This window comes from Micromys minutus, assembly GCF_963924665.1.
Source record: "Micromys minutus genome assembly, chromosome: 3".
NCBI lineage: Eukaryota > Metazoa > Chordata > Mammalia > Rodentia > Muridae > Micromys > Micromys minutus.
In genome coordinates, this window is record NC_137972.1 from 22,904,696 (window position 1) to 22,921,522 (window position 16,827).

The 16,827-nt window shown below is 36.2% G+C and overlaps 1 protein-coding gene across 1 annotated transcript in view; it reads right to left on the reverse strand.

Moving 5' to 3' along the window:
* Nucleotides 1-3,407: 3,407 nt before the first annotated feature.
* The window catches only part of LOC308418643 (vomeronasal type-2 receptor 26-like), a gene marked incomplete at both ends in the record, with an annotated part of 49,811 nt that continues 36,391 nt past the window's right edge, over nucleotides 3,408-16,827 (reverse strand). Inside the window, 3 exons of the mRNA XM_080914049.1 lie at nucleotides 3,408-4,300; nucleotides 14,999-15,122; nucleotides 16,357-16,581. Coding sequence (XP_080770175.1) covers nucleotides 3,408-4,300; nucleotides 14,999-15,122; nucleotides 16,357-16,581 — 1,242 coding nt within the window. The remainder of the gene's footprint in view (nucleotides 4,301-14,998; nucleotides 15,123-16,356; nucleotides 16,582-16,827) is intronic.

Below are 16,827 nucleotides of genomic sequence, written 5' to 3' on the forward strand. Positions count from 1 at the left end.
AAGAAAACATGCTTGAAGTAGGGATAGGTTCAACCATTCTAATATTTATTAAGGAACGTATCACAAAATTATTTTTTATATATTTAAAATTTGTGAAAGTATTTATGATATTTTAAGACATTATTTTACTATTTATTTATAAATCCAAATCAAGTAATAAATTTGTGCTGGTTTTGAGAGATTACTGGATAATGAATAGTCTCCATTAACCATTCAGTGACTGCCACAGTCTGCCCATTTACAACACACATGAATGTCTGTACATTTAGTTAGCAACATATATTTGCTGAACAGTTACTCAATCTTTTGGATAAGTACTAGCCAGGATGTAATTCCTGCCATCTATTTGGAGCTGCCCCTAAAGTCTTCTATTTGTCTGTCAGTGCTCTGTTTGGCTTGTAACATAATGGTCCTCGAATTTAAGAGAAAAACTGGATCTAGAAAACAGGTATTCCTTCATACTCATGGAATCAATGTGCCTGGCAGCTTTTTAAAGTGAAGTGTCTTTCACTTTAAGGTAGTAAGGCCCCATGAGGACATAGTTTCAAACCCTTTGAACAGAAGTGTTTCTATGCTGTTCATGTAATACATTTTTTAAAATGACTTTATTTTACAAAACAAAGATAAATGTACAGATTTTAAACATTTTTTTGTTTAATCTTATACATTTTTGTCAGTACTGTTTTTTCAGATATTAAAATAATTTTTACATAAAACTATGTGAATATATTTTTTAGTCAGTAATTAATTTTTTCAAGGGCTTGACAGTATGCATTGAAAACCTAATAGTTACCATGAGCGTAAAGTACATGCAAAACAAAACGCAACATGGAAATAGTCAAAGTCTTCTTGTTTTGTAAATATATTTTTTTTTGTTTTCTTTATTTCTTGGACTTCATACAGTCTGTGAGTTGTTACTGGGGGAGTGCAAGCCTCTGGGGTTAGCATCCCAATATCAGTGACTGCATATTATGTCTGTTCTTTTGTGACTGGGTTATCTCACTCAGGATGATATTCTCTAGATGCAGCCATTTTCTTAAGAATTTGGTTAAGTCATTGTTTCTGGTGGCTGAGTAGTATTCCATTGTGTAAATGTACCACAATTTTTGTATCCATTCATCTTCTGAAGGACATCTGGGTTCTTTCCAGCTTCTGGTATTATAAATAGAGCCGCTATGAACATTGTGGTGCATATATCTTTGTTGTGTATTAAAGTGTCTCTGGGGTATATGCCCAGAAGTGGAATAGCTGGGTCTTCAGGTAGTACTATATCCAATTTTCTGAGGTATCGCCAGACTGATTTCCAGAGTGGTTGTATTAGTTTGCAACCCCACCAACAGTGGAGAAGTGTTCCTCTTTCTCCGCAGCCTCTCCAGCATCTGCTGTCATCTGAGTTTTGGATCTTGGCCAATCTGACTGGTGTGAGGTGGAATCTCAGAATTGTTTTGATTTGCATTTCCCTGATGGCTAAGGATGTCAAGCACTTCTTCAGATATTTCTCGGCCATTCGGTGTTCCTCAACTGAGAACGTTTTGTTTAGCTCTGTACCTTATTTTTTAATAGGGTTATTTGATTCTCTGGTGTCTAGCTTTTTGAGTTCCTTGTATACCTTGGATATTAGGCCTCTATCTGATGTGGTGTTGGTAAAGATCCTTTCCCATTCTGTTGGTTGCCCTTTTTTTTTTTCTTGACGATGTCCTTAGCCTTACAGAAACTTTGCAATCTCATTAAGTCCCATTTGTTAATCTTTGACCTTAGAGCTTGAGCCATTGGTGTTTTGTTCAGAAAATTTTCTCCTGTGCCTATGTGTTCTAAGGTTTTCTCTACTTTCTCATTTAATAGTTTCAGTGTATCTGGTTTAATGTGGAGATGTTTGATCCAGTTACACTTGAGCTTTGTACAAGGAGATAAGAAAGGGTCTAATTTCATTCTTTTGCATGCTGAGTGCCAGTTGGACCAGCCCCATTTGTTGAATAGGCTGTGAACAGTTTTTATTTTACCCATAACAAAGCAGATTTCAATGGATACTTTTATGCTGTTTTTATGGCCAAATAAGTTTACTGAAGTAAAAAATAAGCAACAATTAAGACTCAAATAGACACAGAATACCTTAAATGTTTCTTTGTTTTGTCATAGTATTATGTCCAATAAAACAGTACCATTACAGTATGAAGACGATGGAAAACATAAGTGAGACTTGTTATAAAACATAAACAAACCTACTTTGTCCATGTAGCCATTTCTGTGCATAATTTTGTCCATGGTTGAGCAGTGATTCCTATCAATGTTGCAAACTCCAACATGAGTATGTCCTAGGAATGATCTGAAAATCATGTTTAAAGCAAATGACTGGCTAGATAAAAGCAACTGCATAAACCGCCACATGGTTTAGGATGGAAATTTCCATGATTTACTATGTCCCATTGAATTCCTGGCTTTATACTACTTCTCCATGCCCAAGTCTAACATCAGATAATCCTGTTTCTGAGAATGGATTCTAGTAGTTATACATGATGTCAGCTCTCACTATGGGAAGACAATTTGATACTCCTAACACTAATAGAGTAAAGTACATCCCATGGAGGCTGTTCCCTTTCTCATGAGATACTCTTACCACTTATGTGTTACATATTCTCAGGGTAAAACTGTCTGTGTCTTTCCTGGTTCTTTTTGTAAGCTCTCATCCATGCTGTTTCTCCTGAGGATATAGAAGTACACAAAATGCTCAGGAGACACTGAAACTTCCATGCTATATTGTGTTGCTTATGAGACCTTAAAAAGGGAGAAGTTGAAATTTTTGCCATAAAATTTCTGTGGCAAAATCGTGATTATTTTAAAATTTATTTTTAATGAATATAGTCACCACACATATGACTTATAGAGAAGAAGCACATTAACATTTAGACATCTGATATTCTTGTTTCCACACAAATGATTTACTCTCATTCTTATACTTAATCTTTTATAATCCTGTCACAAAATGTGTGTGTGTGTGTGTGTGTGTGTGTGTGTGTGTGTGTGAGAGAGAGAGAGAGAGAGAGAGAGAGAGAGAGAGAGAGAGAGAGAGACGGAGAGACAAAGAGACAGAGGGAAGAGAGTGAGAGCAAGTGAGAGAGAGAGAGAGAGAGAGAGAGAGAGAGAGAGAGAGAGAGAGAGAGAGAGAGAGAACTGCAATTTAAATAAACAGCTAGTAGACAAACAAAACTCTCCTCTAGCTGGAAACTCACTAACCTGAGGTGACTTATTTCAGTGTCACTAGTTGGCTCCAAGGATTGCAGGGATACTTGAAAAACACAGCAGTTTCTATTGTTTGGTGAAGTGCATTGACTTTAAACCTCTACTTTGAATATTTCTACCTGATTCATTTTACACAGATCACAATAAATTCTATTGTCTTAAAAAGGAAGTCATTTAAAAAACTTATTTCTTGAATGGCCACCTGACTTCAGTATGATCACATAGCATTTGGGAAGAAATATACAGCTCAGTAAACCAGCACTTGATGCCAGAATTGAAAGAATTTCCATGGCCACCATGGTTTTACCTTTGGAGCTCAGGTAAGTGGGTACAAAAGAAATCCATACACTGCAGAAAACCAGCATGCTAAATGTGATTGTTTTTGCCTCATTGAAGCTGTCAGGTAGCCTTCTTGCCAGAAAGGCAATAAGCAAGCTCAGACTGGCCAGAAAGCCCAAGTACCCCAGAACGCAGTAGAAGGCGATGGTGGAGCCCTCGTTACACAAGAGGATGATTTGTCCAAACTCTGACTGCATGTCGACATCCACGAAAGGGGGATAGGTTCCCAGCCAGACTGCGCAGATGCACACTTGAATGATGGAACCACAGAAGACTATAGCATTTGAGAGTCGGGTCACGATCCACATTTTTAAGGTGCTTCCTGGTTTTGTAGCTCTGAATGCCACAACCACAATGAAGGTCTTTGCCAAGATAGCAGAAACAGCGATAGAAAATACAACCCCAAAAATCATTTGTCTCAAGACACAAGTGACTGTTCTAGGTTGGCCAATGAATAGTAATGAGCAAAAGAAACAGAGCATTAGAGAAACCAGGAGGAGATAACTGAGATTTCTGTTATTTGCTCTGACAATGGGTGTATCCCGATAGCAGATAAATAATCCTAAAATCAAGGCTGAAAAGGCAGATAAACTAATGGCCACAGAGACTAAAAGAGCTCCCAGATTATCTTCATGGGACAAAAACACTGCAATTTTAGGGAGACACTGATTCCTCTGTTTATTTGGATACTGATCATCAGGACACTTGATGCACTGATCCATATCTGAAAGGGAAGCAGTTTGGTTTATTGCATTCTATTCCCCAGAAGTATCTATAGGATGCATATCTTGTGCAAAACCATTGTTTTATTATGGAGGTAATGTCTCTGGTTATATTCACTGAACCATAATATTGAAATGCAATATTTAAAATAGTTATTTTTTTTGAAGAGTAAAATCTAGATACACTGTATCTATTATATATTCATGACATTACTGTACTTAAACAATATGAGAGAATAAGAAATCTAGAAATGACGTTGAGGGGAAATTACACAATGTGAAAATTATATTTGATTATACGAGAAACTAAGAAAAATTTCATTTGTAAGCTTTTAGTGTTTTCTTTTTGTTCCCTTTGTTTTTGAGAAATAATTCATTGCTTGAGAATTTTGTATATGCCTATGATGCGTTTTGATCAATTCTACCACCAGTCCTCCTAAAACTCCTCTCTCTCCATCCCACGATTATTTTTCTTAAGTTTACTTTTTTTTCCTCACTGAGTTCACTTAATCCTGCCTGTATGCATCTCAATATAGGCCATCTACCAAAACATGGGCAGCCTATCAGGACCACATATTTTAAACAAATAAACACACACACACACACACACACACACACACACACACACACACACAAACACACAAACACAATCTGATTCCCTCCAGCAGCTATCTACTATCACTTCCTTCTAGCTAAGAGTGATAATTTATTATTTTGTCCCCCATCCATTCTAGGGTTTTGTCTGACTTGATCTGGCTTGATATGGTGCATGCCTCTCTGAATCTGTGTGCTCAAGTACCCTGTCATGTCTGACAAATTATACTTCACCATAGGTGTCCCTTCTCTGGGTTTTATGGCTCTCTGCCTTTTTAATGCCATAATCCTTGATGTTCTTATCCTTGTGAACTCTTAGCTTTAATGAAAAGTGACAGGAAACATCTACAAGCTAAAAATTAGCAGTTAATCTGCTGAGATGGTTTTACCATATACTGTCAAGTCAACATGGATTTGTATTCTATTCAAGTCTGAAGAAATTACATGTAAGAAAAGATTTCTGCTATTAATGTGCATTTCCTCTTATTTTGCACACACACACAAAGACATATACATACAAACACACACACTTATCACCAAGTACTAGCATTTTGGGGAAGATGTCTGGAGATCAATGAAGATGTAGTCTCTTGTAGTGATTCTATATAGACAAATACATGACTTCTTAATTATTAATCAAGATTCTGTAAGAATCCCTAAAATTATATTGGTAATTATTAAGCTCCTTATAATAGGACTGTTATTAACTTCTTTCTGATATTAAAACTGTAATGAGAACTCTGTCAGTCTTTAAGTATCAAAATAATAAGCAATAGAAAGCAGGCATCTATTACTTAGAGCACATTCCAACAGGTTGTAAAGCAATGAACCAAAGGTAATGAAAAGGGAACTAATGATTTGGAGTAAGTGCAAGGACAGAAGATCAAATATTGACTGGGACTATTTATACCAAAATTCAATAATCACTTAGTCAAAAAATTAGGGATTTTAAATTTCAATGAATCCATAGTATTATTCCCGGGAATGAATGTTGAGTACCAATGGATACATATGTAAACAATACCTATTGTAAACTTATTTAATTTATGATTTGAATTTATGGTTGAACTTTTATTAAAAAAATCAAGAAAAGATGGTTGTAAAAACCAAGTGATCTATTCCCCTAGAAATGGTACAAAAATCTAGTAAAGAATACGTTGTATGCCATTATTACATCAAAGCAGGGTAGAGGGCAAGATGGGAAGAAGGACATCATAGTAGAATAACTTAGAAATAAAAGGGGACTTAGAAATTAAGGGGAAACTTAAAAACTAAAAGGGAATGTAGAAATTAAAAAGCAACTTAGAAATTAAGAAAAAACTTTTGATAAGAGTATTTTTGGAGGAGATGTACTTTTTGGAGAAGAACTAAGAAATAATAATAATTATTTTTTATTTAAACAACTTTATTAAAACAACACAGATAAATGTACAGATTTTTAAAAGCATTTTTGCATAAAACTATGCAAACTAGAGTATTTTTGGAAGAGATGTACTTTTTGGAAAAGAACTAAGAAATAATTATTAAAATCAATTTTGAGAGTGTTTTTTTGGTTGAGAATTTCAGTAGCAGGCTGAGAGTCCTAGCCTCCAGGTTCTTTCAGAGATAAGAACAAAGGCTACTTTACTCAATCCTCAGAAGTTTTACTATGAGGTGCTAAATGCCTGCACTCTCTGGCCTCAAGAGTAACTGAGAGAGTAAGGCCAGCTATCACTTCAAAGACTTAAGACTGGTAAATGTATATATGTGTGTGTGTGTGTGTGTGTGTGTGCGTGTGTGTGTATGTATATGTATATATGTTTGTATATGTATATATAAACATATAGTATATACACAAAGCTCTAAACATTTCACAAGAACAATTCTTGCCAGTCTTTGACACTCTTTTCTCTCTTTCCCCCTTAGATATCCCCAGGAGACAACCAGTCTGCCAGAGCAGACCTCTGACAGGACGGCCTAGAAAAAGAAACCTTCCTAACATTTACTTACATCTATATTTAGAATCTGTGCTATTTTTTTTTGTTTTGTGATTTCAATTGTTTTAAAAATAATGCTGGATTTTGCCACTGGGAACAGCGGAGATCCAGGGACACAGGCCTGATGAGACTGTGCTGTGTGTAGCCAAAGCACAGAAAGGGCTAGGCTAAGCATACTGAAAATACTGCCCTCCAGTTTGTTCAGGGGAGCAGGAACTCTGCCACAGAGATTTGGTATCTGCCTTGAAAGCCCTTGTGTGCAGACCAAATGCTCAAGATATTTGCCACCTGGAACAGCAGAGATCCAAGGACACAGGCCTGGTGAGACTGCCTCTCGAGCAGCCAAAGCACAAAGAGGTCTAGGCCAAGCATCTGGAGAACGAGGCCCTCTCTTTGGATCAGGGGAGCAGGAGCCATGGAATAAGGACTTGGTATTGGTCCGAAAGCCATTGTGTGTGGACCTAACACTCAGGCCATTTGCAACCAGGAACTGGGGAGATCAGGGACACAGGTCTGGCGAGACTGTGCTGTGAGTAGCCAAAGCACAGAGAGGTCTAGGGTGAGCATGCAGAAAATGTAACCCTCTGGTTCAGTGGAGCTGGAACTCTTGCATAGAGAATTGGGATCTGCAAGGAAAGCCTTAGCCCAAAGTCTATACACACAGGCCCACAGTAAATCACAAGCCCTTGTCAGTGGGAGCCTGGTATTGCCCGAGAAAGGAAGTACTTGAAGTTAAACTCTAAAGACCCCCTTACACCTAGAATAGATAGGTGTCTGACAGATTGGCCCAGCAGAGCAAATTGGGAGTTCTCAAAGTGCAGAAAGAACTGTGCTATTGGGAAAGGGTCTGTAGTGGACTAGAGAAAGAGCCAGGTCTCTACCGTTAGTACTCAGGACCTGTGGGCACAGTGCTGAGCTACGAGAAAATCCTCATAAGGGCTCCCACATCTGAGCCCATAAAGACAGAGCTGAGTCACTGGTAACAGAACTCACTTCTTGCCCATCAAAAGTCAAAACAGAGTATCAGTTTTTCTCCTGAAAATCTTGGGCCCTCAGATACACAGGAGAGACATGTACCAATTACTCACACCAGGACCACGATTAATCACAGACAACAAGTTTGCAAGAGGAAAGCAAAAGAACTTAAGCAATGGAAACCAAGACAACCTGGCAACATCAGAACATAGCTCTCCTGTCACAGCAAGCAGCAGAATGCCAAACACTCCAGAAAAAGAAGACTCAGACCTGAAATCATACCTCAAGATGATAATGGAGATCTTTTAGTAGAGCATCAATAACTCACTTAAACAAAAATGGGAGGACAACCATAAAGAATTGGAAACTTTTAAATACGAAATAGAAAAAACACTCAAAGAAATCAAAGAACTAGAGAAAAAGAGAACCAAAGAGATGAAGGAATTGAAAATGGAAATAGAAAAAATAAAGAAAACACTAAAAGAGACAACCCTGGAGCTGGAAAACCAGAAAAGGAAATCAGGAGTCAAAGATGCAAGCACCTCTAACAAACTAGAAGAAGTAAAAGAGAGAATCTCAGGAGTGAAGGCAACATTGAAAACATAGACAAAACAGTCAAAGAAGATACAAAATCCAAAAGGCTCCTATCCATAATGTCCAGGAGTTCCAGAACACGATGAGAAGACCAAATCTAATATAATAGGAATAGAAGAGGGTGAAGAATATCAACTAAGAGCACAGTAAATATCTTCAACAAAACTGTAAAAGAATACTTCCATACCCTTAAGTATGAGATGACCATGAGCATAAAATAAACATACAGAGCTCCAAATAAGTGGATCAGAAAATAAATTCTTCCTGACACATAATAGTCAAAACACCAAGTGTGCAAAATGAAGAAAGAATACTAAATGCAGTAAGGGAAAAAGGTCATGTAAGACATAAAAGCAGACAAATCAGAATTACACCAGACTTCTCAACAGAAATTATGAAAGCTAGAATATCCTGGACAGACATCATACAGACCCTAAGAGAAGACAAGCATCAGCCCAGGCAGCTGTATCCAGCAAAACTCTCAGTCACCTTTGATGGAGAGACCAAGATATTCTAGGACATAACTAAATTACACAATATCTGATCACAAATCCAGCACTACAAAGAATAATAGGTGAATGTAAGCTTAGCCTTTAATTATAAGTCATCTCAACACAACCCTGAGATTAAACTTCACACAAACCATAATGGCTAAGATAAAAAATTCAGATAACAGCAGATTTTGGTAAGGATGTGGAGAAGCAAGAACACTCCTCCACTTGTGGTGTGGTTGTAAACTTGTACAACCCCTGTGGAAATTAGTCTGGCAATTTCTAAGAAAATTGGACATAGTCCTACCTGAAGAACTAGTTATTCCACTTCTGGGCATATGACCCAGAGAAGCTCCAACATACAACAAAGACACATGCACCACAATGTTCATAGCAGCCCTATTTATAGTAGCCAGAAGATGGAAAGAACCCTGATTTCCTTCAGTAGATTAATGGATACAAAAATTGTGGTATATTTACACAATGGAGTACTAGTCAGCTATCATAAACAATGACTTTATGAAATACTTAAGAAAATGGATGCATCTAGAGAATATCATCCTGAGTGAGGTAACCCAGTCAAAAAATCAAACATAATATGCAGTCACTGATAATTGGATACTAACCCCAGAAAGCCCTGAACACCCCAGAATCAACTCACAGTCTTTATGAAGTTCATGAAAAAGAAAAAGAAAAACAATTATGCTTAATCTTTATACACCAAGAAAACTTTGACTATTTCTAGGTTACATCTTCTTTTACATGTACTTTATCTTTATTGTAACTAGTAAGATTTTAATGCATACTATTAAACCTTTAAAAAATCAAGTGCTGACAAAAATGTATTCACATATTTTATGCATAAATGCTTAAAATCTGTACATGTACCTTTGTTTTTTAAAATAAAGTTGTTAAAATAATTGGTGGAAAACCTACTACAAGGAGGGAAACTACATAGTAGTAAAAACAGGAATATAAATAAGCAAGAAATCCAAAAGAAGAAAGATACACAGACTTAATTCTACCACTAATAGCAAAAATATCAGGAAACAGTAACCACTATTCCTTAATATCCGTTAACATAAATGGACTAAATTCCCCAATAAAAAGACATGGGCTATAAGACTGGATACAAAAACAGAATCCAGCATTTTGATGCATACAGGAAACTCATGTCAGAGACAAAGACAGACACTATCTCGGAGTAAAAGGTTGGGAAAACCTTTCAAGCAAACAGCCCCAAGAAAAAGCTGGAGTACCTATTCTAATATTGAATAAAGTTGATTTTCAACCAAAAGTTATCAAAAAAGCAGAAAATTATACCTTTTACTCATTACAGGGAAAATTTATCAGGAAGAACTCTCAATTCTTAACATATATGGTCCAAATACAAGAGTAAACATATTCATAAAAGAAATCCTACTAATGCTCAAAAAATACATTGGACCAAACACAATAATACTGGGAGACCTCAACAGCACACTCTTAACAAAAGACAGATAATGGACGCAGAAACTGAACAAGGACTCAGTGAAACTCACAGAGGTTTAGAACCAATTGGAATTAATAGACATCTACAGAATATTTCACCTTCAAAAAAAGAATACACCTTCTCAGTACCTCATGGCACCTTCTCCACAAATGATCATATAATCGGGCACACAACAAACCTCAATAGATATAAGATTGGAGCACTCCCATGAAACCTAGCAGATCACCATGGACTAAGGCTGATCTTTAGTAACAACAAATACAACAAAAAGCCCATATACACATGGAAACTGAATAATGCTCTATTAAACGAGAGCATGGTCAAAAAAGAAAAACAGAAAGAAATTAAGGATTTTCTACAATTTAATAGAAATGAAGCACGACATGCCCAAACATGTGGGATACAATGAAAGCAGCTAAGAGAAAAATCTCATATCTCTGAATGCTTCCAAAAAGAAACTGGAGAAATCATACACGAGCAACTTGATAGCACAGTTGAAAACTCTAGAACAGAAAGAAGCAGATAAACTGAAGAGGATAGATGGCAAGAAATAATCAAACTCAGAGCAGAAATTGAAAAAATAGAAACAAAACCATTAAAAGAATCAACAAAATCAGGAGCTGGTTCTTTGAGAAAATTAACACTATTGATAAATCCTTAGCCAGACAAACTAGAGGGCAAAAAGAGAGTATTCAAATTAACAAAATCAAAAAGGAAAGTGGAGATATAACATCTGAAACTGAGGATATTTCAGAAACCATCAGATGCTACTACAAAAGCCTATACTCAACAGACCTGGAAAATATGGAGGAAATGGATGAATTCTTAGACAGATACCAGATACTAAAATTAAACAGCATCAGGTAAACCATCTAAATATTTCCATAAGACCTACAGAAATAGATGCAGTCATCAAAAGCGTTCCAAAAAAAAAAAAAAAAAAAAAAAAAAAGCCCAGGTCCAGAAGGGTTCAATGCAGAGTTATATCAGACATTTATTGACCACGTAATATTAATACCTTCCAACTATTCCACAAAATAGCATCAGATGGAACACTACCTAACTCATTTTTCGAGGCCACAATAACCCTTGTTCCTAAACCACCAAAGACCCTACATGGAAAGAGAACATCAGACCAATCTCCCTTATGAACATTGATGCTAAAATATTCAATAAAATCTTTTCAAATCGAATCCAAGATCACTTCAAAAGGATCATTCACCATGATTAAGTAGGCTTCATCCTTGGGATGCAGGAATTATTTAATATACAGGAATCCATCAAAGTAATCTACCATATAAACAAACTCAAAGAGAAATACCACGTGTTCATCTCACTAGATGCTGAGAAAGCATTTGACAAAATTCAACACCCTTTTTTGTTAAAAGTCTTGGAAAGAACAGGAGTCCAAGACCCATACCTAAACATAATAAAAACAATATACAGCAAACCATTAACCAACATCAAACTTAATGGTGAGAAACTTGAAGCAATCTTACTAAAATCAGGGACTAGACACAGCTACACACTCTTCCCCTACCTATTCAACATAGTTCTGGAAATCCTGGTGAGAGCAATCAGACAGCAAAAGGAAATCAAAGGGTTATAAATTGGAAAGGAAGAAGTAAAAACATCACTATTTGCAGATGACGTGATAGTGTACTTAAGTGACCCCACAAATTCCACCAGAGAACTCCTACAGCCGATGAACAAGTTCAGCAAAGTGGCTGGATATAAAATTAACTCAAATAAATCAGTACCCTTACTCTACTCAAGGACCAATATATGCAGAAAGAAATTGGGGAAAAGAAACCCTTTATAATATTCACAAACAACATGAAATACCTGGGTGTGACACTAACTAAGCAAGTGAAGGACCTGTATGATAAGAACTTCAAATCTCTGATGAAGGAAATCAAGGAAGATCTCAGAAGATTGAAAAATCTCCTATGCTCATGGATTGGAAGGATCAACATTGTAAATTGGCCATCTTACCAAAAGCAATCTACAGATTCAATGCAATCCCCATCAAAACTTCAACCCAAATCTATATAGTGTTGGAAAGAGCAATGTACAATTTCATCTGGAATAACAAAAAACGTAGAATATCGAAATCCATCCTCAACAATAAGAAAACATCTGTGGGAATCACCATTCCTGACCTCAAGCTATATTACAAGCAAATTGTGTTAAAAACTGCATGGTAGTGGTACAGAATTAGGCTTGTGGATCAAAGGAATAGAATAAAAGATCCAGAAATGAACCCTCTCACATATTGCCACTTGATTTCTGACAAAGGAGCTATAAACATTCAATGAAAAAAGGAGAGCTTCTTTAACAAACGGTGTTGACCTGGCACTTAGCATGCAGAGGCATGAAAATACAACCTTTCTTATCTCCTTGTACAAAGCTCAAGTGCAAGTGGATCATAGATCTCCACATTAAACCAGGTACATTGAAACTATTAGAAGAGAGACTTAGAACAGTTAGGCACAGGGTAAAATATCCTGAACAGAACACAAATGGCTTGTGCTCTAAGCTGAGAAATGGGACTTAATGAGATTTTAACGTTTCTGTAAGGCTAAGGACTCTTTAAAGAAAACAGAAAGGCAGCCATCAGATTGGGAAAAGATCTTTACTAACCCCATATCTTATAGATACCTAACATTCAAGTTATACAAAGAACTCAAGATGTTAGACATCATAGAATCAAACAATCCTATTTAATATTTGGGTACAGAGCTAAACAAAAAGTTCTCATTTGAGGAATATTGAATGGCTGAGAAGCATTTAAGCTAGTGCTAGGCATTCTTAGTCATTGGGGAAATGCAAATCAAAACAAACTTGAGATTCCACCTTACACCAGTCAGAATGGCTAAGATCAAAAACTTGAAGACAGCAGATGCTGGCAAGGATGTGGAGAAAGTGGAACACTCCTCCACTCTTGTTGGAGTTGTAAACTGGTACAACCATTATGGAAATCATACTGGCGTTTTCTCAGAAAATTGGACATAATACTACCTGAAGACCTATTTATTCCACTTCTAGGCATATACCCCAGAGATGCTGCAACATACAATAAAGAAACATTAACCATAATGTTCAAAGAATCCCTATTTATAACAGCCAGAAGCTGGAACAAACCCAGACATCCTTCACTAGATAAATACATACAAAAATTGTGGTATATTTATACAATGGAGAACTACTCAGCTATCAGAAATGACTTTATGAAATTCCTAAGAAAATGGGTCTATCTAGAGAATATCATCCTGAGTGAGGTAAACCAGTCACAAAAGAACAGACATAATATTTAGTCACTGATAATTGGATTCTAACCAAAGAAAGCTCTGAACTCCCCAGAAACAACTCACAGGATATATGAAGCTAAAAAAGAAGAAGAAGAAGAAGAAGAAGAAGAAGAAGAAGAAGAAGAAGAAGAAGAAGAAGAAGAAGAAGAAGAAGAAGAAGAAGAAGAAGAAGAAGAAGAAAAGAAACCCTCAGTCCTTCTTTGGAAAAAAATAAGTGTATAGTACCCTCTCAGTGTGTGGTACACATGGATCTTAAATCATTAATAGTTCAAGAGCTAAGATAATAGCCTAGTGGTAATTTTTTATATTCACAGATAATTATTCTTAATCTATACTCAGCAAGAAATCTGTTTCCATGTTACATTCTGTCCTACATATATTTCATGCTTATGGTAACTAGTGGGATTTCAATGCATGCTATCAAACTTCTAAAAGAATTAAGTACTAAAAATATATTTATATAATGTTATACCAAAATGCCTTTAAAACCATTATATGTATCCCTCTTTAAAAAATAAAGTGGCAATTAAAATAAAATAATGCTGAAGACAATACATTTTAGGTGAAAGTTTTTTGGGGGGATAAAAAATGCTCACTTTGGTGACTTCCTTAATTTCATTTATTGAACTTAATTAGAAATTTATTAAAGAAAAACAATTTTGCACTTTATTTTCAACAAATATACATCAAATATATTTAAGGTACTGGAGTTTACTATTGTTTTACAGAAAGATTTGGTAATCTTCTTCACATAATGTCTTTTGTAATAAAGAAACAGGTAGAGGTAGACCTTTGAAAATTTAAGGCATATGCAGTGAAATGGGAAGTCTAATTCACTAAGCTGAGACTTCATTCCCTCTCAAAGACACTTGTCTGGGACCTGTCTTTATTTAGAAATATGATTACAGCAAGACACCATACTGCACACCTGTAATCCTGCACTCTGAAAGGTGAACAGCCAGCCTGGGTTGAAATAAAGATTTTTATTTGTTTTTTGCTTTGTTTTTCTAGACAGGATTTTTCTGTGTAGCCCTAACTGTACTGTAACTCATTCTGAGGACCAGGCTGAACTTGATTACAGAGATCCACCCACTGAGTGCTAGGATTAAAATTTTTGCCACCTTCATCCAGCAAGAAGTTGTTTTAAATGAATAGGTGTTAGCTATATTACTGTAACTGTGACTCAGAAATATTTCTTGAAATTTCCACATTCAGAGCCACTTATAGATTTTTTTTTGTATTTAGAATCACTTCCAAAAATTTCTACCTGTTTCATTTGCAATCTCTCCATGTGGACATGGGAGACAATCAAAACAACAGGATGGTCTCCCTCGAACAGGTGTTTTCCTAAATCCAAGTTGACAACTCTGACTGCAGACAGCAGTAGGAGACTGTATAAAAGGCATGGGAGAGAAGAGAGTCAGTACATGACAGTCAGTATCAGCAGTGAGATGGTAGATTGCAGCAGTACCTTTCTGTACTGTAATTATCAAGAATTTCCATGTTTTTAGAGAGTGAAAAGCCAAAGTGCACGTGTCTCTCTTCCTTTTCTCTCTCTTTCTTCTCTCTCTCTCTCTCCTCTCTCTCCCTTTCAAACTCTTGTTTCATTATGTTATTCAGCTCTTATTTTTATTATATTTCAAACTAATATTTTGTTATAGTTAAAATGATTTTGAAACTTTAAATATAGGTTGATCATATACTTCCCTTCCCCTAATTGTGTCTCGATTCTTTTGGTCTTCCTAGTCCACCCAAATTTATGTTTTTTCTCAAAGAACAACCTACAATCCCAATAAAATAACAGTCACTAGAAACATAGAAAAACAAATACAACAGCACAAAAAGAAAAACAAATCAAAACAAAACCACCAAACTGTGACCACATAAAGTATTCATATAAATATTTTTCTGGCAAATTACTCCTGGACATGAGACCTGCATTGTTGTTTTTGATATGCCCAGTGTCTTCCACTGGAGAAAATGTACTGGATCCCTTGAAGACCAAAATGTTTCCCATTACTATTACTATTACTATTTTAATCCTCTCAGTGAGGTATTTAGGGTGAACAGTTCCAAATTAAGGGGATAGATGTGAATATAGCTTTAAATTTTAAATTTAGAAATATCTGTCCAGGGTATTTAATCACTTTATGTACCCTGGGATTCTGTTATTTATTCTAAAATACTTTTTTAGTTCTGGTATGGGTTAGCTTTTAGCACATCCTTAATCCTAAAAAAGAAAGGTAAAATTAGTTTGTAGAAGGAAACTCACCTTGCTAGAAAGTAACTTCTAATTGAGGCGCAGATAAGATGATCAATCAGAGAATGATTTGACAGAGTGAGTCATAGACATAACTCTAATAGAAATAGAGAGGAACAAGATAACTTGCTGGGGTTCCACACAAACAGTCAGGTACTGAACTGGAACCCAGTGATGAAGGTTAAAAGCATATAGCCTCTAAACATTAATTCTTTCTTACTATTGTGGGCACAGAATCAGATAACTATTGGCAATTAAATCAGTTTGTTCTTCTTAGGCCAAAAGGTGATGACTTCTGGCAACCCTGATCTTTGAGGAATTCCACATTTAGAACAGCTTATGTGCCCACCCTCAAAGATACTCACCTTATTGTGGTGTTCACCCCATGTTAGAAGTTTGTCATTTAGGAAAAAATGCTGAACACTGTGAGATTCAAAGATAAACTCGCCAACTTTCACTTGAGCGCTGGTGAGGCGTCGCTGAGACTGGTAATTAAGGATGTCAAGCTTGGTGGCAGAAACCTCCTTGTTCACAACATTCTTCTCATTGGTGCATGTTCCAAGTTGGCACTTTTGTAAGAATGGATGGAGCTGAGAAAAAACATTCAGAACTTGCACTATAAGTAACAGAGATGCAAATAAACCTGGTTACTTTATCTCTCCCCTCTTTCTCTAACTGTATGATTCTGTGGCTTTCATTATTGTTCTGCATATCAAACATTTATCATATAGCTTATCCATGAGAGCAGCAGACCTATATCACACACACACACACACACACACACACACACACACACACACACAGACACACACACAAATACAGACACACTGAGACAA